Source organism: Podarcis vaucheri, assembly GCF_965113315.1.
Source record: "Podarcis vaucheri genome assembly, chromosome: 14".
NCBI classification, from domain to species: Eukaryota; Metazoa; Chordata; class Lepidosauria; order Squamata; family Lacertidae; genus Podarcis; species Podarcis vaucheri.
Window position 1 is genome coordinate 46779134 of NC_138752.1, and position 23941 is coordinate 46803074.

General features: G+C 45.9%; 1 protein-coding gene across 5 annotated transcripts in view; it reads right to left on the bottom strand.

Annotated features, from left to right (window-relative positions):
- CLEC16A (C-type lectin domain containing 16A) overlaps nucleotides 1-23941 on the bottom strand; it is a 97448-nt gene that overhangs the window by 54896 nt on the left and 18611 nt on the right. For all 5 annotated transcript variants that reach the window (XR_014213661.1, XM_082199650.1, XM_082199651.1 and 2 more), the window contains exons 7-14: nucleotides 23135-23309; nucleotides 21348-21401; nucleotides 17377-17490; nucleotides 11508-11718; nucleotides 10539-10644; nucleotides 9850-9950; nucleotides 4081-4203; nucleotides 1098-1207 (exon numbers count right to left, since the gene is read on the bottom strand). Coding sequence is in view for 4 of the 5 variants with exons in the window: in XM_082199650.1 (XP_082055776.1) it covers nucleotides 1098-1207; nucleotides 4081-4203; nucleotides 9850-9950; nucleotides 10539-10644; nucleotides 11508-11718; nucleotides 17377-17490; nucleotides 21348-21401; nucleotides 23135-23309 (994 nt within the window). In the remaining variant the exon portion in view is untranslated. The remainder of the gene's footprint in view (nucleotides 1-1097; nucleotides 1208-4080; nucleotides 4204-9849; nucleotides 9951-10538; nucleotides 10645-11507; nucleotides 11719-17376; nucleotides 17491-21347; nucleotides 21402-23134; nucleotides 23310-23941) is intronic.

Consider the following 23941-nt stretch of genomic DNA (forward strand, 5'->3'; position numbering starts at 1 on the left):
TGGGAGCCCAGCGGGAACTCCCGCCGGGCTCCCCAGGACTGCGGATATCTGCCCAAAGCCCGGGGCGCACTGCTCAGCGTGCCCAGGCTTTGGGATGCAGGCTGCTATCCACAAGCCTAGAGAGCCCGGCGGGAACTCCCATGGGCTCCCAAGGCTTGCGGAGAGCTTCCTGAAGCCTGGAGAGCGAGAGGGGTTGGTGCGCACCGACCCCTCTCGCTCTCCAAGCTTCAGCGAAAGCCTGCATTCGCCCCATAGGACGCACACACATTTCCCCTTCATTTTTGGAGGGGAAAAAGTGTGTCCTACAGGGCGAAAAATACGGTAATTGAAACATATCGAAAAAAGCCTGCAAATACCCCGTTCTGCCCTTTTAGCAACATTTCAGTGACGTTTACATTTCTGAGTTTGGTGTGATGTGCGTACACACAGTTGCACACAGTTGGACATGTGTAAACAGGGGGGTTGCCCGTATTAAGGAGGAGGTGCTAACATGTACCAATAGCAACTGTAAGCCAGTGACACCCACATATTGCTGTTCATACGTTGTGTCGTTTTCATTTTAACTCTTTATTTGTGCTTTTGCCCTGTATTTTTATCTTGTGAACAGCCCTGAGAACTTGTGGTGAAGGGCGGTATAGAAATCTAATAAATACAATAAGTAAGTCCCAGGCTCAATCCCTAGCATCACTGATTAAATTTTCCCAGGACTGGGAAATTACCCCTTCCCTTCCCAAGACCATGATGATACCAGAAAGACCAATGGAATGATGTGGAACAAAGCAGTCAGATTCGGCACACCCTGGTGACAGAGCTGTAGCAGTTTCTTCGACTCCTAACTCTTTGCTCTCAGTTCTGCTTGTACTAAGGCATGGATTCCAGCCCAATCAGACACTGGTTTAGAGAACAGCTAGCAAAAAAAAAAAAAGTCTTAGATTTTTTAAAAAATGAACGTATTCTGGAAATTTCATTTCATCTTTTTACTATGCGTGCTGCCTTGACAAGAGTTCTACTCCTAAAGGTGGACTGTTAGCAATCAGAGCACTTATGACACTTTCATACCAGCAGTCAAGAGGAGAAAGGTGTCCAAACTCACTCACCTCCAAACAGGCGAGGTGAACATCCTTTATAATTCTACCATGTTTGGACATCACCAGCTGCTTCAGTAGCAAGCAGCCAAGTTCCAATGTAGCCAAGCGAATTTTCCCATCTGTATGTTGGGGGCGGGGGGAGAGCAGCAAAAAGTTAGGAAAAACTTCATTGCATTGTTGAGATCAAGTTGCTGACGTCACAGCTTTACAGGCCAGCGCTTTAGCACCACTAGTCAAATTCAAGTATCTCAGCACTGTGGCATGTTTTAAGTACAAAATGCAAAACACTTCTTGCACTCAAACAAACACTGGAGCTTGGAAAAGAACTGGGAAGGAACTGTTGACTGTTGTTTCTCTTCTGCAGTAGTGTGGAAGCCTTTCCAGCTTAGTCCAAACAAAACCCAAACCCACAATTTGGCCAAAGAAACCGTGCTCTCTAGAGATTAACAGAAAGATTCACTGAGATCATTACAACTAAGAACTTTTAACTCCACCTTCGCATTCTCCCCCCTCATCTCCCCCCCCCCCGTTGTACAGTGGAACCTTGGTTTTCAAACATAATCTGTTCCAGAAGACTGTTCGACTTCCAAAACATTTGAAAACCAAGGATCAAAGGGCTGGCTGCAAAGTCAACGGGGGTGGTGGTGGTGAAAAACGTGCCTCAGAAGCTGTTTGACTTCCAAGGGACTTTTGAAAACAGAAGCAATTACTTCTGGGTTTTCAGCGTTCGGGTTCTGAATTTTTCAGCCTCCGAGATGCCTGAAAACCGAGGTTCCACAGTATAGTCATACCTAGGTTCTCGAACGGCTCCATTTTGTAACGTTTCGGCTCCTGAAATACCAAAAACCTGGAAGTAAATGCTCCAGTTTTTGAATGTTTTTCGGAAGCCAAACATCTGACGCGGCTTCCGCTTGAGTGCAGGAAGCTCTTGCAAACAACTGGAAGCCGTGCCTCGGTTGTTGAACTTTTTGGAAGCCAAACGGACTTCCGGAACGGATTAACCGAGGTTTGACTGTATCTCCTAAGACCATGAACCTGATGGTTGGGACTGTCACAGATATTTATGAGCAGCTCCGAGAGCCTCTTTTAGCCGAATAATGTTGTTGTCATTATTATTAACAACAACAGGTGTTTACTTCAATTATTTAAATATTTTATATTGCCCCTTGCCGTTCTCAACCATTTTTAACGCAAGTAAAAGAGCAGCAGTTGAGACAGTAAGGCAGCAGGTTACAAACGCAAGTGAAAAGCACTGAGATACCTGGGCATATCAAAAGGGCTACGGTTCAGTTCCCACATAATGCTAGGCCAACCCATGCAAACACATGAACAAGCAGGCTCCCAGAGAGGAGATCACGGCGGCTTTGCTCCTCCTCCACTCCTTCTGCATTGCAGCGATCTAAGCTGTGGGCTGGCTTGACAGGCTCGTGGTTTGTCTCTCTTCCAAGCAAACCACGGAGCTGTAAGCCAGAAAGGCAAAAGCCTCTGGTTACAGCTCAGAGTTTGTCTGGGGCAAGATGAACCGCCCACCGCGTGTTCCCACTAAGCCATGGTTTGGTTTAGTGTTACATGTGAACCAGGTTAGCCTTTCATGACCTAATTGGAAGGGCATGAGATCAGAGCTCCCCCATGCGATGAAAGTTAGAAGCTTCCCTGGCAGAGGGGAGAGAGAATCTCATGTCCATGCTGAATATCAAGCCTCGGGGTTAGATTCATCACCTGCCTAAGTAAAGGTAAAGGTACCCCTGCCCGTACGGGCCAGTCTTGACAGACTCTGGGGGTTGTGCGCCCATCTCACTCAAGAGGCCGGGGGCCAGCGCTGTCCGGAGACATTTCCGGGTCACGTGGCCAGCGTGACATCGCTGCTCTGGCGAGCCAGAGCCGCACACGGAAACGCCGTTTACCTTCCCGCTAGTAAGCGGTCCCTATTTATCTACTTGCACCCGGGGGTGCTTTCGAACTGCTAGGTTGGCAGGCGCTGGGACCGAGCAACGGGAGCGCACCCCGCCGCGGGGATTCGAACCGCCAACCTTTCGATCGGCAAGCCCTAGGTGCTGAGGCTTTTACCCACAGCGCCACCCGCGTCCCTCATCACCTGCCTAGGCAGTCCCAAAACCTGTGCTTTGTGTATTGCAGGGGCAGCTACCCCCTGGCCCTCCAGCTGCTGACTCCAACTCCCATCAGCCCTGATTACTGGCCACACTGGCTGGGGATAAAGGTAGCTGGAGTCTGTCAATAGTTGGAGTGCGGCAGCTTACTCCTCCCCAACCTCTGGTGTGGTCCATGCTGTTAACAACAGTCTCAAAGCTGTATAAATCCCATGCCTGTAAAAATTATGCAAATTTGCTGAACTTGCAAGATCTTTTCTTTTGCATAATTGTTTTCTGCTTTGGCAGCAGATAGCAAACGCCTCGTTGAAAAGATGCAAGGAAGAAAGGATCTGGGATGTCAGCATTGCCGCCTATTCCAAATTCTTTCTTGCTCAATACAGGACTTGGAGAAGCAAGCTGTACACACACACACACACACACACACCCCTTTTCAATGAGACATTTGCTGTAAGTGGCTGCACTGTATCTGGAATTGCTCCCCTTGAGCTCTGGTAGGATTCTGCCCACAACATCCTCTGTTAAACAACTGATCTTTTTACATTCCCACAAGAAGACTTTGCCTCAAGAGGCTGAGAGTCAATGACTTCTTGTTCTCTGCTACTGCTGATGTGAGCTATGGCCATTGTTTGAAGATGTCTTTGGCGTTGGCTTGCTGCTTCATGCTTCCATCGTCAAACACAGCTTCCGAGTTCCTGTCTTGAAAGCAAAGCAGGCTCTAGGCTTGTAAATTTGTCCTACAGGAGTCTTTGCCTGGAGGGCAATAGGCCGACAATGACTACCCTATAGCAAAAGCCCTTCTGGTCCACAAAGGATGGTGCTTTGCAAACTCTTGGTTTCAGCACTTGTTAGCACAAAAAAGAAGATTGACATAAACCCTCTACCTGGCTGAGCAGCATAGTTCATTATCCTGATGAGCCTCTCAGCGAGCACGTGATTGTACGAGGTCTTCTCCTCAGCATCCAGTGCCGAGAGCTGAATTCTCTCCAGCGTGACTGGCTCGATTCCTTTGAAGACAGAAAAAGTGTTTATTGCAGCTATGTGACAGTTTGCCAAAGCACACTTCCAAGGAACCAAGAAGCCAGTAATTAAGAAAGGCAGCCAGGCCTTGGGAAAGCACCAGCTTCCCAAGTTACCCACACATAGATTTTGAAAGACGAGGAGGCAGTGAGAAACAAAAAGATAAAAGCAGTTGAAATCCTCCCAGCGCTCCCAATAAGTCTTTAGAGGCACAAAATGCCCTGATCAACATCACGAATTCAACCACCCAACTGCAAAATCTTGATAGCAACCTTGGTAACCACTGCCGGGGTTACAAAACTGCCTTGATGGGCACTGCCTGGTCAGCAACTATTTTTAAAAGGAGAATGAGTGGATCAGGCCTCACCTGTCCCCCGCCCAGGTAACAAGCCAGATAACAGCAATGATAACACATCCCCCAAACTAAGTCTTGATCCCAGCAACAAACCCTAAAGAGTATCTCACCCAGTTGGAAGGAAAGTTGAAATCCCACAACAGGCGGAAGGTGGCTTGTGCTAGGCCAGCAAAGATTGATCAGAACTCTCAATACAACCATGGGAACATAGAAGTGTAGAGTTAAAAGGAACCCTGAGGATCATCTAGTCCAACCCCAGCAATGCAGAAATATTCAGCTGTCCTATACAGGGATCGAACCTGCATTCTTGGCATTATCAGCACCATGCTCTAGCCAACTGAGCTATCCAGGCTCTAGCAAAGACTTCAAGGCTGAGTAAAGCATATTCCGCTCGGGCTCCATCTGAACTATACGTTTAAAACAGGAGCATACCACTTTAAACAGCTATGGTGTCTCCCAAATCCTGGGAACTGTAGTTTGTTAAAAGAGCTAAGAGATGTTAGGAGTCCCCATTCCCCTCACAAGGCTACAAATTCTGGAGTGCTTTAACAATTAATCCCTCTTCCCGGGGGACTCTGGAAACTGCACCTGTACGGGGGGGGGGGACAGGGGGCCTCCTAACAACTCTCAGCACCCTTGACAAACTACAGTTCCCAGGATTCTTTGGGAGGAGCCACAACTACTTGAAGAGGTATGAGACTCCCCCTAAACTGATTTTTGAATTCTGCATTTATTGTTATTCACATTTTATACTGTATTTTATGCTGTTTTTCGTTGCATCAATTAAGTGTTTTAAATTTGTTGTTGGCCGCCCTGGGCCTGGTTTTCTGAACCAGGAAGGGCAGGGTATAAATAAAAAATTATTATTATTATTAAATGCATGGTGCAGATGGGGGCCAAAGACTGGTTTCAACGTATCAAGACGCTTGTTTGCAGCTCACTAAAATAGCATGTTAATCCAACTGCTAAGCGGGAAGCATCTCTTTCCCTGCATTTAGGAATGATTCCGGCATTACATATGATATAAGGCTAGGCTCTCACTCATCTATCCGAAGATCTACGTATAAACTTTGAGTAACATGACAAGACTTGTGAATGGAGATAATCGTCTGGGGTTTATAGGTCTTCAGTCCAGTCTAGCTGCAGGGCTGGAACCTAGACAGACAACTTTGCTTGTTTATATCATATAGTATATGTAGCAGTTCCATGACAGAGTCTATGGGTTGCAGCCAACTGCTAGCCCTACTCAAAGCTGAAGTTAACAGACATGACTAACTTAGGCCCATTAACTGCAATGGGTCAAATGTGAGTAGGGCTTAGCTGGATACGAGCCTATGGGCATGTGGTTTGAGAATCCACTAGCACAGGCATCCCCAAGCTCGGCCCTCCAGATGTTCTGGGACTACAACTCCCGTCATCCCTAGCTAACAGGACCAGTGGTCAGGGATGATGGGAACTGTAGTCCCAAAACATCTGGAGGGCCAAGTTTGGGGATGCCGGCACTAGCATAACAAGCTTGATCAGGTTTAACCCTTGATGATTCATCACAGTTGTATCTCAGCCTTTGCTGCAAAGCTCAGGGTAGCGGTGTACGCGGGGAATCACCCTGTTTTATCCTGACCCAGCAATGCAGCAAAAGGAGTGAGGATGAGGGATATACAAGAGTTGGAGGTGGGTGAGCAAGGGCACCCAGTGAGATTCACAACTGAGTAGCCAGTTAGATCTGGGCCTCCCTGATCCAATTTCAAGATCCACTAGTCTTTTCAACACACCAAGAGGTTAGGGCACCTTGAATCCACCCCCACCGTCAGTAGTATATGTTGATCTTAAGCACGGCAGGCTGGTATTCGACAGAACAAGGCAAATGCAACATAAAAGCCTTGGTGAGATGCTGCTGTTATTTCAAAGACAGGCAGGCCACACACAAACAAGGGAACCTAAGGCAGTGAAGAGCATCTAACCTAAGAAAGAAGGGTTCCCCTGCCCTAGACCACTCCTTTCTCTAATAGGAATACTGTGGTGTCCTAAGCTCTGGTACGGCTACTTCCAACTCCTGTTTTTCCTCTAGTGTCTCAAATTTCATCAGATTAGGTTTCCCCAGGTGGCTGCACCTTCATTCAGGGGAAACCTGACTAGGCATTAAGGACACTGCTTTGGAGTGAAGCTGAAGAGAGTTCTGGGATCTTACCTAGCAGGCATGGGAGCTTCCTGGAACCCCCACCAACCTCCTTTTTTCAGGGGTGCTCCTACCTCTTTGGCTGTCCTCTTGCACAGCCCACCTTGCTGCCTCTCCAGCCTCCTCCCTCCCTTCCCTTGCTAGGTGAGGCTGTTGATATCACCCTGCCCCTCACCAACAACCCCACCTAATCTTCCCTTCCCAGCGGAGCTGCTTTAGGTTGATCACAGCCAGTGAGCCTTCTTGCTCCAGAAGGTTCTCCACTCCTTGCAGAAACACAACAAGGAAAGAAAGAATCAACCATGGCTATTCCTTGCAGTTCCTTATGTTCATTTCCCAACCGGAAGTTGATGAGCTACAACTCCCAGCATCCCTGGTTATTGACTGTGCTAGCTGGTGCTGATGGGAGCTGGAGTCTGATGTCTGCAGGACAGAAGGTTAAGCAAGGCTGCAATGATGGGTTGTAGGCCAACTTCAGGTGAGTCACACTGAGGGCCAACGTTTGATATTCGCCATGCACATTCTGAACCTGCCTATCGGCCACTTGCGACCAAGTGACAATGTGCGGGCACCAGGATGGCGCCTGACGTCTACACCATCTAGAGGTACATACCAGGGGATCCTTGGATCTTGACTGTAGAATCCTACCTGTTATATTTTATCTGCACAAACAGAATGAATTTCAGAAGCCAAAAATTCACCTTGAAAAATACGACTTTCGAGCAGTGTGGCCCCAAAATGGCAACGAGACATTCGGTTTTGCCAACTGTAACCCTGGTTTAAGGAGCCATATGGCACCTAGCTTATATATCTGAGTTTCTAACACTGCTGGGGGCATAAGCACTGTTTCTTGTATTTCTCTATTTTTAAAGTGACAAGATAAGGGAGGGCAAACAGAAAAATGGGGATGGAGGCTGGAACCAGATCAGGAAAGGTGAGTGAGAAAGAAGCAGAAGACAGACAGACAGATGTAACAGGGATAGGGGGTGTTGTGCAGAAGGCTGGGGTGAAAATTGAGTCCTGAGACCTAAAGAGGTTGTGCACGTAGGCATGCACAAATTTGGGGAATGGAGCTGACAGAAGGAACTACTGGCTTGTTTGTGCCTCCAAGTAATTTAAAGCCAGATAATATAGCAAGCTGTTCCTGTAACGCAGCAAGCTAATTTCTCATAAGAGGCTGTCTCAAAATGCCATCCTTGCTTGACAATGCATGGTACAGTAAGAACCTTTTGTAATATTTAAGCCCTGTGCACAAAAAGCTGATTGTCGTAGTTATACATAGCCAAAGAAATCTTTCCGTCATGAAAACAGGACAATTTGCTCCTCTCCATTTAATGCCTACCAATCCTGAACTCAACTGTCCAAGCATTGCCAGTAAAATCATTTTCAACCTACACTGCACAAATGAGGGACTGGCTGCTCCAATCTTAAGAACACCTATGAAGTGAAACTGATGTTTTATACATATGTTTAAATAAAATCAGGAGTATTACACTGTTCTGAAAATTCTACTGTTTTTTCTGCAGCTCAACTACCACGATACTCTGTAAATAATATCCATGGGAAAAATGTAAGCAAGAACAGATTATGTCATAGATTCCCAGGGATTTTTAAAATCCAATATACACACAAAACCACTCTTCACCACACAAAAGCTTGGGACTTACCATGAATTCTAAAGCTAAAGTCTGGATTAGATCAAGCCAGCCCCTCCCCATCTGTGGAGGACAATACACAGCTCAGAGGACATGTGTTTTGCTGGCTGATTTTTGGATCCCAGCTTTCATTAGCCCCACCATGGCCAAAGCCTGGTGACAGAAGATATAGTCCAACAAGGGTCCCCCAAGGAAGCCAACCCTGTGGTTCCACAGCAGACGTCTCCAATGAAAAAGGATCTCAGGTCGTGATTGAGGAGTAAAAGACCTCTCAAAGAGAAGCCGCCAGACCCAGAATGGAGAACCCGTGATCCTTTTAGTGTTGTGGGGACTACAACTCCCTTCATCCCTGGCCACAGAGCATACTGGCTGTGCCTGATGAGCATTTGGAAGTCCAAAGGCATTTAGAGGGCCGAAGACTCTCTATTACTGGCCTAGAGAGCTAGATGGATCCGTGGGTTTGACTCAACAGTATGTGGTTTCAGGTGTTCATGACACTCTACATTGTCTGCAAAATGCTGATGATGATGAAGAAGAAGAAGAAGAAGAAGAAGAAGAAGAAGAAGAGGAGTTTGGATTTGATATTCTGCCTTTCACTCCCCTTCAGGAGTCTCAAAGCGGCTAACATTCTCCTTTCCCTTCCTACCCCACAACAAACACTCTGTGAGGTGAGTGGGGCTGAGAGACTTCAGAGAAGTGTGACTGGCCCAAGGTCACCCAGCAGCTGCATGTGGAGGAGTGGAGACGCGAACCCGGTTCCCCAGATTATGAGACTACCGCTCTTAACCTCTTAACCACTACACCACACTGGCTCTACTTATCCTTTACGCCTGCAGGTGTGGCAGTGGAGGTGCTGAACCGTTATCTTGCCTCGGTAATGGACTGGATGAGAGCCAACAAACTGAAGCTCAATTCAGATAAGGCTGAGGCATTGTTAGTGGCGAGGTTACACCCCCTCTAAAAAGTGGCAGGAGTGCTCCTGGATCCTTTGCTGTCCCTCGAGGCCCAAGTGGCCTCGGCAGCGTAGAGTGCCTTCCATCAGCTTGGGCTGGTGGCCCAGCTGCACTCCTATCTGGACAGGGATAGCCTAACTTCTGCCGCCTATGCTCTAGTAACATTGAGGTTAGATAACTGCAATGTTGGGCTGCCTCTGAAGACGGTTCAGAAACTTCAGCTGCTGCAGAATTCAGCAACCAGCTTGCTCACTGGGGCAAGACGGGTTGAGCCTATTACATCGATCCTGGCCCAACTGCACTGGCTGCCAATCAGTTTCCAAGTCCAATTCAAAGTGCCAGCTTTGACCAATTCTTCATGACCAAACCCAGATCATGAGCTTTTTACAACACCCCTGAAAAGGCTGGCCTACAGTTCCAATCACACCCCAAGGGTTGGCCATGCTGGCAAGAGCTGATGGAAGTTGAAACCCCACTCTTGGGCTCAATCTTACCTTTATTATGAGACATGGCGTACAGGAGGCACAGCACAAAGAGAGCGTAGTAATCAAATTCAGCACATTCCAGGGCATTATACACCATCTCAAGGAAAGGCCTGGAAGAAAGGGGTGATGAGTGTTTGTGAGGGGAACATTCCAGCAGCCATGTATCAGGACCCTACAGGTAAAGGGACCCCTGACCATTATGTCCAGTCACAGACGACTCTGGGGTTGCGGCGCTCATCTCGCTTTACTGGCCAAGGGAGCTGGCATACAGCTCCCAGGTAATTATAACTAAAGCACACCCTCAATGTACACAATGCTTTTACAAAGGTCGAGAGGAGAGGTTTCCCACTCCATAGATTTTCCAGGAAGGGGACTGAACTGCTCCATTCAGACACTCAGGAGCGTCGCTTAACACCACCAGGCTGCTTAAATGCAAGAGGCAGCACTTCAAACTAGAAGGTGTGCTGGACATTACGTGGGCCTCAAGTTGGCCTTCAGGTGCGGCACTAGCTAAAATAGCAGCTTGGCAGAGGGAGGAAAAGCAGGAAAGATAATTACAAGTGGTACTCCGACTCCCATCAGCCCCAGCCAGAATGGCCCAGAGTGAGAGATGGTGGAAGCTGGGCATCCCAGCATCATTTGGAGAACCTAGTGTTCAGGTAGGAGCTTGGCTGACAGTGCCAAATCTCCTCCCGTACCTGTTCCAGTTTGACATTTCGGAAGCGGCTGCGCTCTTTTCCTCATCCGTGATGTTTTGCTCAGTGACAGACAACTGGCATCGGTCCATGATGACCATCTCGATTTCTGTGGAGAAACAGCAGCTCATTTAGAAACATTTCTAGGGAGATTGTACTTGTTAGAAGGTGCAGGGGTAGTCAGAAGTTAATGGCTCATCTATTGCCCACTTGAATTCTTGCAAAGGCTGCTGGTCTGGTCTGATAATGCTTTTTTTAAGAAAGAGCACTCAGGATCACTTAGAACAGAGTTGTTACATCTTAACAGTGAAGAGGTCCTATTAACTACTGATTTATAAACTTAACACATGATGATGGCTCACAGGGATTCTAGGTTTTTTTAATAAAAGAGAGAGGAGGAGTAGACAGAAGGAAAGTAGACCATGTACAACGTCACTTCACCTTACATAGAGGTACAGAAAACAAAAGGTGAATTGTATGTTACCTTTTATAGCTCTGCAAGAGTGTTTCAACTTAGATGATTCACAAAAGTGTTACAAGCAATAAACAAAGGGTGCTTGAGGCAGAATTCCATATTGAGCATTGGTCACAAGGCAATCCGTCATAGAATCAAAGAATTAAAAGGGACCACAAGGGGCATCTAGTCCAACCCCCTGCAATGCAGGAATCTTTTGCCCAGCACGGGGCTTGAACCCACAACTTTGAGATTAAGAGTCATATGCTCTACTGACTGAGCTACCAAGGTGCATTCCCTTTATTAGGGTCAACTGACAGTATTCAGGTCATGAGACAAAATAATAGGGAGTTAACAAACCCAAAATTAACCAAGTGTGGGAAACAAGTTCTGTTCTCCAGAGAAGAATCATCCATTGCAAATCAAGCCACACAATGTATCTCCAATGTGCACAAGATAAACTCCCAGTAGGAATTGGTGAATTACTGGTTGTGGTTTTCATTTACTGGCATGCTTACCTTCACTCTCCCCAGTGGGCTTGATGCCTTTGGACAGGCCCTCTGTGCCTTCTTGGGCGTCTTCTGGCCCCCTCTCTTCCTCTTCATCCTCCCCAACGTTCTTATAATTAGGCCTCTTCTGCAGCCTCTTCTTGCCCTTATGCTTATTAATTTCCAGGGATCTCTCTAAGGTCTCCGTAGGTTTAATGAAGCATCTGATGCCAGTCTTGAGCTAAAATGTTTGACAAAGGTAAGCGTTACTCTTTAGCAGGAGGCAAAGCAACTCCAGGTGTTTCCTTACAGAGCCACACAGCAACATGTAAGCGGCCCAACTTCGGCTTGGGGAAAACCATTACCATGCCAGAATTCGCACTGTGGACACATCCAGGCTGCCATTATTTCTGGGTGGAGTTCAATCACATACCAGCAAATTCAGGTGGAATGCTTAAGAGCTGATTGGGAGGTTTTGAGCAACAAACCTGCTTCCCCTAAATATCAGACTTGTGTGATAGGGAAAGTTACAGAAAAATGCACTGGGAAATGTGCCATAACTCTAACACGACGTCATCTAGCCGCCCTGCAAGCACATCAGAATGAATGCTCAATGAACAGGTCATCTGGAAACATCCTGTGTCTAGAACTTCAACTGGAACCAAAAAAGTTTCCTAGTCCAAAACAGCGAGGTGTGGTAGCACTTAGGCGACTCGCTCCTTACCTGAAGCATGGAGTCAAGGGTTAGACGAGGGAATTTTGAGATCCAGCAGCTGCCCATTGCTTCTTTCCATGCAACATCTAAAGGAGTAACTGGTATTCAGAGATACACAGCCTCCAACACTGCGGGTAAAACATAGCCATTGTGGCTAGTAGCTACTGATAGCCTTACCCCTGGGCTCATGAGCACTTAGCTATGCTTACTGTGAGTCTCAGCTTGTTAGGTGGTCCAGACTGGGGATTGTGGTTCACAACAAATGCAGTTAAGTTTCACAAGCAAAGTTTCACAGCCCATGGTTTGAAGTTGGCTTGTTTTGAAACCAGCCAGAAAGCAAAACTAAATGCATCTGACTACCTCCTCCTAGCTGCAGTTTAGCATGATGTTCAAATGCAGCTGGCGTTTCCCTTTAAGCACGGCTGTGTTTTGTTTCAAGAAAGTCTGAATTCCACCTACAAAATGAATAGTGTATTACAGTGGTACCTCGGGTTAAGAACTTAATTCATTCCGGAGGTCCGTTCTTAACATGAAACTGTTCTTAACCTGAGGTACCACTTTAGCTAATGGGGCCTCCCGCTGCTACTGCGCCACCACCACACGATTTCTGTTCTCATCCTGAAGCAAAGTTCTTAACCCGAGGTACTATTTCTGGGTAAGCGGAGTCTGTAACCTGAAGCAGATAGGTAGCCGTGTTGGTCTGCCATAGTCAAAATAAAAAAATTCCTTCCAGTAGCAGCTTAAAGACCAACTAAGTTAGTTCTTGGTATGAGCTTTCGTGTGCATACACAGTGTACACTGTGTATCTGAAGAAGTGTGCATGCACACGAAAGCTCATACCAAGAACTAACTTAGTTGGTCTTTAAGGTGCTACTGGAAGGAATTTTTTTATTGTAACCTGAAGCGTCTGTAACCTGAAGCGTCTGTAACCCGAGGTACCACTGTATAACCAAAACATGCATTTTTAACATTTGGGCTGGGACACCTGCTAGGAAAATAAGAAATCAAACCATGCTAACTAAGTACCACCTCTAGGTTACAGGAAGGAGAGAAAGTAGGCTAAGCAGAAAGCAGCAGGAACCAGCCACATCCGATTCGGGCAGGAAACAAGTGGAAACCATTCTGACAGGAAGGAAGGTAAGTGCCGAATGTGACTTCTGCCTCACGTCATGCGGTGTATATTGTGAAAGCACGTGACTCACTGACCCAAGACAACCGCAAGGCAGCGAGACCACCCCATTGTGCCACCTCCCCTTGCTGGGAACACAATCACACTTCTCAGGTTTCTGAAACATCTCATAGCAAGGCAAGCACGCTCCTCTGTAACACCTGAACACTTCAAGCAAAACCAGAAAACAGTTATTGCTGCTCTGAAGAAGAAAAATAAAGAGCTAGTTGCGGGTGCAATTCACCAAGCTTCCACCTGACTGAAATACATATGCAATTTTTTTAAAATGTTGTTGCATGCATGAGTTCTGTTTTTTCTACAGACATCTGCTGCCCAATCTCACTGGCCGAGGTTTTCCAGCATCACAAATAAAATTGCTACTCCAAATTTCCTTAACTGGAGTTGAACATGGGGCTTTCTACACACCAGCGTGCTCTACCACTAAGCTATGCGAATTACTACGAAATAAAATGTGTGCATCTATTCATAGGGATAAATAGTGGCTCTCAAGCTGCTCCTGTGTAGTGTAAAAAAACAGGGGGAAAGAAGGGAGCATGCAAAAGTTGCCAAGTTCAATCCTACCAAATCTCCAAGGAAAAGACTTTAGCCTAGAACCCTGGAGAGCCACACCTGTGCATGTAAATAATACTGAGCCAGAAGGACCAATGGTCTGACTCAGTGTAAGGCAGCTTCCAGATGACAATAATAATAATAATAGTAATAGTAATAATTAATAATTTCTTATTTATACCCCACCCATCTGGCTGGGCTTCCCCAGCCACTCTGGGCGGCTTCCAACAAGATATTAAAATACAGTAATGCACCAAACATTAAAAGCTTCCCTAAACAGGGCTGCCTTCAGATGTCTTCTAAAAGCCTGGTAGTTGTTGTTCTCTTTGACATCTGGTGGGAGGGCGTTCCACGGGTGCCACTACCGAGAAGGCCCTCTGCCTTGTTCCCTCTAACTTGGCTTCTCGCAGTGAGGGAACCGCCAGAAGGCCCTCGGCACTGGACCTCCAGGTAGAAAGATGGGGTGGAGACGCTCCTTCAGATATACTGGACTGAAATGATTCTACCACTGGACTCAAAACTGTTATCACTACAAAGGATTCAAGAAGAAACCTCCAAGAAGACACAGATGCAGTACTTGTTTTCTGCATTCCCTCTCATGTCCAGGCTCACTACTTATGCTGCTCAGACACCCTGCTTGTAAATGCCACTCGTACCCCCTTTGCACTAACAGAAGACTCTTGTTAAGACAGGGCTAGCTCCTTGCTTCTCTGCTCTCCCTTCCACCCCCTGTAGCTGCAGTAAGCTTTCTTACAGTGAGGAAGGCTCCATTTCATACCACTGAATCAATGCCAAAAACTGCACAGCAGTCATCCTCCAGATGTTGCTTCATTCCAGCTCAGTTCAGCCCCAGCCAGCAGTCAAAAGTTATAGAGATGAAGGGAGCTGCAATCCAACAACATCTGGAGAGTCAGAGGTTCCCCACACCTGCTACAGAGGTTTCACAACACACACAAACACAAAATTAGCCGGGCTGTACTCTTTCTTCTGACAAGTTTCTCTTATTTGGAGGCAAACAGCTTTTGGGGGGAGGTGGGGGCATCTGCTGCTGTTGTTATTGTAAATTCCCCAAACTTCAACCCTTGCAATCACAAAAAGAAGAGGGTGGGTCCTACAAATATACAGCTCAAGTGAGCTGTAGGTAAAGAGATGTATTTTCAGTATTCAATGAATACAGTGAAAGTGTGGAGGGAGTTGCACATCTTTGGGGCTGCCAAAAATAATACCCTCTGCTTGATCATACACACCCCAAACATCTGAGGACAGTGAAGCTGCTGAGAGGTCCCCCTCTGTTGATCTTAACAGCCAACAGGGCCTGTAGGAAAGGAGGTGGTCTTTCAGATATTTGGGGCCTATGTCGTTTCATGCATTAAGTGAGCACCTTAAAATAGTCCCAGGGACTGACTCGAAAGCATTGCGGCTGTTTTCAAACGGGGATTACGTGGGTTCTAAATGGAACCGTAGCCAGTAATCTGGCTGAGCATTTTTGACCACCGAGTCACCTTCAAGGGCAGCCCCAAGTAGAGTGCATGAGTACACTGCAACAATCCGCTCTGGATACTACATGAGCATTGAAAACAGAGGCCAAGCCATCTCTGTGCAAAAGGGTCCAGATCTGGAAAGAGGAACTCTCAGCCACCTGAGCCTCCAGTGAACAATCTGGGGGTGGCCCCGAAGACCAGCTGAAGTTTCTGAGTCATCTTCAAAGGCGCCCACACAGTACTGAGTGCAACTGCAGTAATATGCAGTAAATGGGATACATCAGGGACAGCCAACTTCCAAGAGACTGCGATCTACTCACACAATTAAAAACTGGCAGTAGATCTACAACTACTCAAGTCTAAGTTGTTGAGCTTTTTTTTACTGAGGAACATCCAGTTTTTTGGGGGGAGAGTGTTCAGGTCAGAGTTGTTGAACTTTTTTTAGGGAGAGAAATTCCGTTTTTTAGGGGGATCGGGGCGAAGGAATAAATAAATAAAAAAGGTGTTCACCAGGAGATCGTTAATGAAACAGTCAGCCTCGCAGCGAGAACTACGTCTTCCGGCATAGCGATCTAGAGGGCGGGGAGAGGCCGGATGGAGGAGCCAACAATCGACCGTGATCTACCAAAACCTCCCAGGGATCGACTGGTAGATCATGATCAACCTGTTGGACATCCCTGGGCTACATCATTTGTCTCTGCAGGGCCATAGCTTCACCCCTTCCAATTACGCACCAGGATATATAGAAAATATATACAGTGGTGCCTCGCAAGACGAAAAGAATCCGTTCTGTGATTCTCTTCGTCTAGCGTTTTTTTCGTCTTGCGAAGCAAGCCCATTGACGGATTAGCGGCTTATCTGCTGATCGGATCAGCTGATAAGCGGCAGCGGCTTAGAGAGGGGGAGGATAAAAAACCAGCAGGAACTTGCAAGACATTATCGTCTTGCGAAGCAAGCCCATAGGAAATTCGTTTTGTGAAGCACCTCCAAAACGGAAAATTCTTTCGTCTAGCGAGTTTTCCGTCTTGCGAGGCATTCGTCTTGCGGGGCACCACTGTATCAGGAAAATGGGTGAAGGACTTTATTGAAGCCCTGTGCTTAATAGTCCAGCTTCACACCGTTCCCACTCGCAGTTCTACAGCAGCAAGCCCACTTTCTGTTTTGCTAAATGAAGGCTTTTGCTACTGCAGTCCTGGCCAACTCAGCACCTTCCAGACTGTGCTGGCTGAAGCCGATGGGCTCCGCTGCCCTACTTAACAAACGCTGCTCAGTGCACAATATAGTTCCCAGATTGTGAAGCAGGTACAGAGCGCATCTTTTTTCATTTTCTTCTCTCATCTCCTGATAGGAAACGGACATCCAGAATTAGCAATAGAACATTTCGGTTTTCTGAACGGTTACATTTACATAGAAAACCTATTTTTTTAAAAAAAGAAGAAGACAATGTTTAGTCCTGCGTAACCTCCACCTTCCCCAACCACACACAGACGCAGTTCAAAATAAATCAATTAAAACAAAAAAACCTCAAGCCCGAGAAAATTCTGCAAAACAGCTTTGGTGGAAGTAAAACTGCTGCAGCAGAAAAAGGCCACAAGCTTCTGACCACAGATTTCCTAGTAACAGAACCTACTTGAAGAAAAATGGGCGAGACGTAGCATGAGGTAATGTGCTGCGAAGACAAGATTGTTTTCATGTGTAACAGTTATCTCCATTTAATATTTCAGTTCACATACAGGATCAGGTCAACATTCTCACAACATTTCCCCACTTCTCTCTCTTTTTTTAAACAGAACAAAGTCTGCCAAACGCAAGCGGCCTGGCCACCTGTTACATACCACAAGCTGCAAAAGTTAAGCAGCCCCCTCGCATGCTCAGATTCTTGCTAAACAAAAACAGGTGCACAAACCCTGACCCAGGCCCCCCTGGGGTTGTGGATGCAAAGGCGCACGTGCTCCTTTCACTTACTGAACTCTTCTGGATGTCTTGCTCAGCTTTTGAAAAAAACACCGACAGGTCTCCATTGAGAATAACTTCGGCCAGGGAATTGACCAGAGGCGCATGATGTATGATCAGGAAAACCTGGGATGAGGCAGCAGAAAAGCAGAATGTCAGGATGGAACCTACAGAGAAACTGCTGCTCACAGGACCCCAAGCAGCTTTCTGACAACATGTCTGGGTGGCCACTATCAATCCCCTCAAGATCCATTTTTTGGGGTGCCAATTCCAATATGCAAAAAGAGCACAATGAAGTCCTGGGACAGGACTGTGCAGGATTGCAGATTTACTCTCCCCCCACTTTTTTTTTTTTTTTTTTTTTTGAGAGGGCAGGGAGAGAAGTGTCACATATTTGAAGGCTTCTCCAAATCAATAATCCCCCCCTGCAGTGGAAAGCTAGCACACCAGGAGAAGTCTTATTGGCAAGGTGGTAGCTTTCCATTAAAGTGGGTTGGGAGTTTCATGAATCATATATATATATATATATATATATATATATATGCTTTCGTAGATTTTCACGGGTACAGGAATGCAGGTTTTGGTGTCTTCGGGTGTCTTCCCGTGTAAGAGTCGGGGTGTCTGTGCGACGTTTCGACGAGGTCTCACTCGTCATCTTCAGGCTGGTGCTTTCGGCTTCTTGTTACTGGAACAGAGCAGAGTCTGGTGTTTGAGTTCCTATAAATACTGTTGAGGGGTGTGGTGTATAGCCTCCAACGTTCTGGGCAGAGAGGAAGTTCCTAGATTAGTGTGCCTTTTCTTCTTTTGTTCCTTAATTACTTGAGGGATATCTTGGGTGATTTCATGAGTGGTATTCAGAATATCACTGGGTGGGTCATTAAGTGTAGATTAGTTGCTAAAGCTTTCGTGTCTTGACCTCTTGAGCTTGTGAAGAGTTTTTCTGAGAAGATGGCTGTGCTGCATTTAGTTGTGCTCTGGCTTGGCTTCGTGTATAGGGGCGAGCTATGGTTTTGTGCCTTGTGCCAGCCAGATCTGTGTAGGGATTGCAGGGGGGTGCAGCATCCGGAGGTGCCACTATAGTTTGGCTACTGGATGGAGTCTGTAATATGTCTGTGGAGAGGGTCTGGGTTTGGGTCTGGTGTGGTTGATTGGTGACGGCGTTCTGTGTGCCTCTGGTTCTGGTGTCGGTTTTTGTGGGGAGGGCTAATTTCCAGATGTCTGGCAGGCGGGACGTGTCGTCACGCTTGTTCATGTTGTGAGGGTGTTTCTCTATCTCGATGGCTTCCATGATTATTCTCTTGTGGTGATGTTCCATGTTAAAGAGCAATTTGGAATCTGCAAAATTAATTTCGTGTCCTGTTTCTTTCATGTGTTGGAAAAGAGAGGAAGTTTTTTCTTCTTTTTTGACGGCATTCTTGTGTTCTGCGATACGTGCATTTATTCGTCTGTTTGTTTGTCCAATGTACGTGGCTGGGCAGACTTTGCAGGGTATTTCATAGACCCCTTGGTTTTCCAGCTGGATTTTGTCTTTTGGGTTTCTGAGGATATTGGCTATTTTTTGGTTGGTGCAGAAGGCTGTTTTGATATTGTGTTTATGGAGGATTTTGCTGATTTTGTCTGTAGTGCCCTTGATATAAGGAAGGAGGGCCATGCCATTGTTTTCTTCTGTGTCTTGGTTTTTGGGGGGTGTTTCTTTTTGGATTAGCTTCGTAACCCTGTTTTTCTGGTATCCATTGGCGATTAACACATTTGAGAGATTCTGTAACTCAGTTGTCAAGTGGTCTTTGTCAGCCAGGCGTTTGGTTCTGGAGATGAGAGTCTTGGCTACGGAGTTTATTTGTGCAGGGTGGTGGTGTGATTGTGCATCACACCAACCGCTACTTACATGCACAATCACACCACCACCCTGCACAAATAAACTCCGTAGCCAAGACTCTCATCTCCAGAACCAAACGCCTGGCTGACAAAGACCACTTGACAACTGAGTTACAGAATCTCTCAAATGTGTTAATCGCCAATGGATACCAGAAAAACAGGGTTACGAAGCTAATCCAAAAAGAAACACCCCCCAAAAACCAAGACACAGAAGAAAACAATGGCATGGCCCTCCTTCCTTATATCAAGGGCACTACAGACAAAATCAGCAAAATCCTCCATAAACACAATATCAAAACAGCCTTCTGCACCAACCAAAAAATAGCCAATATCCTCAGAAACCCAAAAGACAAAATCCAGCTGGAAAACCAAGGGGTCTATGAAATACCCTGCAAAGTCTGCCCAGTCACGTACATTGGACAAACAAACAGACGAATAAATGCACGTATCGCAGAACACAAGAATGCCGTCAAAAAAGAAGAAAAAACTTCCTCTCTTTTCCAACACATGAAAGAAACAGGACATGAAATTAATTTTGCAGATTCCAAATTGCTCTTTAACATGGAACATCACCACAAGAGAATAATCATGGAAGCCATCGAGATAGAGAAACACCCTCACAACATGAACAAGCGTGACGACACGTCCCGCCTGCCAGACATCTGGAAATTAGCCCTCCCCACAAAAACCGACACCAGAACCAGAGGCACACAGAACGCCGTCACCAATCAACCACACCAGACCCAAACCCAGACCCTCTCCACAGACATATTACAGACTCCATCCAGTAGCCAAACTATAGTGGCACCTCCGGATGCTGCACCCCCCTGCAATCCCTACACAGATCTGGCTGGCACAAGGCACAAAACCATAGCTCGCCCCTATACACGAAGCCAAGCCAGAGCACAACTAAATGCAGCACAGCCATCTTCTCAGAAAAACTCTTCACAAGCTCAAGAGGTCAAGACACGAAAGCTTTAGCAACTAATCTACACTTAATGACCCACCCAGTGATATTCTGAATACCACTCATGAAATCACCCAAGATATCCCTCAAGTAATTAAGGAACAAAAGAAGAAAAGGCACACTAATCTAGGAACTTCCTCTTTGCCCAGAACGTTGGAGGCTATACACCACACCCCTCAACAGTATTTATAGGAACTCAAACACCAGACTCTGCTCTGTTCCAGTAACAAGAAGCCGAAAGCACCAGCCTGAAGATGACGAGTGAGACCTCGTCGAAACGTCGCACAGACACCCCGACTCTTACACGGGAAGACACCCGAAGACACCAAAACCTGCATATATATATATATATATATATATATATATATATATATATTCATATATATACATAAACAAGAACCTATACTTAAATAACACACAACAGCAGAAAGACGCCCACAAAAAAAACTGAATGAAAACTAAAATTAAGCAACACACATGAAGTACACATTTCGGTTGCTTCATTCATATTCCCTGGAAAAAAATTGTTTTTGTTGCTTCCTACATTGCAGGGGGTTGGACTAGAAGATGCTCGGGTACCTTCCAACTCTACAATTTTATGAGTCTATGATACTGGGGTGGTGGTGAAATTATTTAAAATATGTGTTCTATTTATAAGTTTCAGGTGAATGCCCTTGAGGTCATGTGATATTCTTACTTAAAAGCTAAATGCGTAGGAGTCATTTGAACATTGCTATCATCATTAAGATATGAAATCAGCTTTCATGTAATTGAAATAAATCTTTCTTGTTTGTCCACTAGAGAAGCCTCCCCTGCAGTCTGTAGTGGTGCAGTCCTTTTCAGGCTGTTCCATAATGCTCTGTTTGCATGTTGGCTCCTTGGCAAAGCCTTTCCCAAGTAAACCCGGTCTTGCCATAACTGCTCTTCCACTGCCTGCAAACTGTCCCCAAGTCTAGATCTCCCTGTCTATGTACCTGCTCACCCTTTTTCATCCATGGGATAGCAATGGTAAATATCCAAAGGATGACCCAACTACATAACTGTCATACATATTATTGGTGCTACACTTTGAGTCACACGCAAAAATCCTGAAATTATCAGCAATACCCCAAATACCAGCTATGGATACTTAAAGACGTACTTGCGATAACAGATAGAGAGAAACCTGGAGGCTGATTTTCGGACGTTCTCCACCCTAAGGAGAAAAGGGTCAAGAGAAAAGTGGTGAGTGTGTTCAATTAATAGCTAATATCAGTTTACAATGCAGAAATAAAACACTTAAAAATATATATCTGCAAAATCTCCAAGCTGCTTTGGGGAAGCTTTGGACTATAACTCCCAGCCCTTCAGCCATCACAACTCTCTCTCTGCCTCTAGGATGCAAATACTGTGCACAGATGCTGCACTCAACAGATTTGTCTCAGTTCATCTGAAAGATTGTGGCTGAGTGTTTCTCTAGTTAGGCTGAGTACAGCACATAGCTGGCTGCTTCAGACAATTTAGTGGGAAGCACAGCACAAGTGTCCAAGCCCACATTTGGTCCTTTGGGAGCACAGCCTGCCAGATCGCATGCAGAATGAAGAACTACCTTATTGCCACCAGTGGCCAACCAGAGCTCACCAGGAAGCCCAGAGCTCACCCCCTCCCACAATGCTGTCTGCTCCCAGCATCTTTTATCCATAGCTAGACTGCACCTTAACATGGAAGTTCCATCTTGTTCTTTAAAAAAATTCAGGCATGCCCTGATGGATCAAAACCACCATTTACTGAATCCAGCATTCTGCTTCTAGTATTGAAGGCTAGAGCCTCAGACTAAGATTGGGCAGACTTGGGCTCAAATAGTGAAGCCCCCCGGGTGACAATGAAGCAGACCTCTCAGCCCAGTGGGGTAATTAAAAAAAAAGTGGAGAGAGAATCTTGATCCCCTTAGATGAGGGCTGTGGAACCTCCACCAATCTAGCTCAGTATTGTCTGCACTGACTGGCAGCAGCTCTCCAAATTTTCTCAGGCAGGGGTCCCAGCTCAGTCCTTCCTTGAGATGCCGGGGAATGAACTTGGGACCTTCTGCATACAAAACGGATCCTCTGCCACTGAGCTATGGACCTTCGCCTCTTGATGGCATTGAATTGCAGCTCTCATCAACCCTGGCCATTGCCCATACTGGCTGCTGGACGTCCAACAGCACCTGGGGCAACAGGTCGCCTGCCCCAACCTCAAAAATGGGATATTCATTTATTAAATGGAATTTCCAGCAGAAGCCAAAGAGATGCCTTCAGGAGGTGCAGGTCAAGGTGGTTGTCGTTGACCCCCAGCATCCATAAATGCTGGGTGCATGCTATGAAGTCTATGGCAGACGCACAGTTGCCCCTCTGGGGAATTAAAAGCCAGAGGCTCAGAAGGAGCAGGAAAATAACAACAACAAAGACTCAGTGGTTTTATAAGAAACAGCCGGCATCACCTTCCTAGCAGAGGCTTCCCAGGTATTTGCCCACAAAACAACAACATCCTCATCAGTGTCTCTTGGTAAAAGAGCAATCATGTCCTATCCACTAATTCTGTCGCCACTTCTGCTCAGGGAAAATTGCAGATGGCTCCTAATCATTATTCCAAGAATCCATTTCTCCTTTATTTTCCTCTAAAAGCAAAAGGGTTCAAACAGGTTTCTTGTAAACAATGGGGTGATGTAACAGATATGAACCAGCAGCTCTTTCTACAGAACAGTTACACAAGGCTAACTGTGCGAGGTTTAGCAAAGAAGAAGTAGAAGGTTTCAGTTATACCTTTAGAGCTATGAGAAATGTTCTTTCAACAGAATTATTTCAGGCAGCCTTAAAGGTGCAACTGACAATTAAGTCCCTATAACCCTACTTTCAACAATTTTTGTCCTTTTGACACCTCTCAGTTGTTAAAAGATGGTTAATGCCTTACCTTATCTTGATTTACTAATGAATACACATAGAGAGGCAGGAAAAGGCTATTCAGCAGGTGGTCTGTGAGCACCTCATTTAAGAATTCGCAGTTAATGATAAGGATATCGTTTAGGTAATGAAGATGGTCAAGATGCTCAGCTACCAGGTCACTAAGCTTCCCCCTATTTCTGTGCCTGCAAAAGAGAGAGTTGATTGTAATAAAAACCTCTAAGCGGTTTGCAAAATAAAAATAGAACATTAGAATTATCAGTAAAAGGCTGCTAAAAGCAGGTATTTAAAAACAGTCAAAAGCTAATTAGGATCATGAGACCAGGGCCCTGGGGGATCTGATTTCTTTCCGCAGGGCCTGTAAGACAGAGTTCTTCCATCTGGCCTTTGGCTTAAAATCAGTTTGATTCCCTCCCCCTCTTTCTTTTTCTTTTCTCCTCCTGTGAAGAGGCTGCATCCTAATGTTTTAATGTTGTATTTTAATCTTTTAAAATTGTATTTTAATCAACTTGTTTTTATTATTGGTTGTTAGCCGCCCAGAGCCCGGTCTTGGCTGGGGAGGGCGGGGTATAAATAAAAAATTATTATTATTATTATTATCAATTATCAGCTAAAAAGATAGGTGTTGAAATTCCGGCTTCTACATGTCCTTATAGGCTTGCCTAAACAAAAATGTTTTTAGCGGGCATCAAAAAGAACACAGTGAAGGGGCCTGCCTGATGTCAAGGAAGAATTCTGCTGTCTCTTCTCACCTCTACAACCCCCAACTCTCCTGCAAAGTTTTTCGTTTGAAGATTTTTTAGCGCTGGGGAGAAAC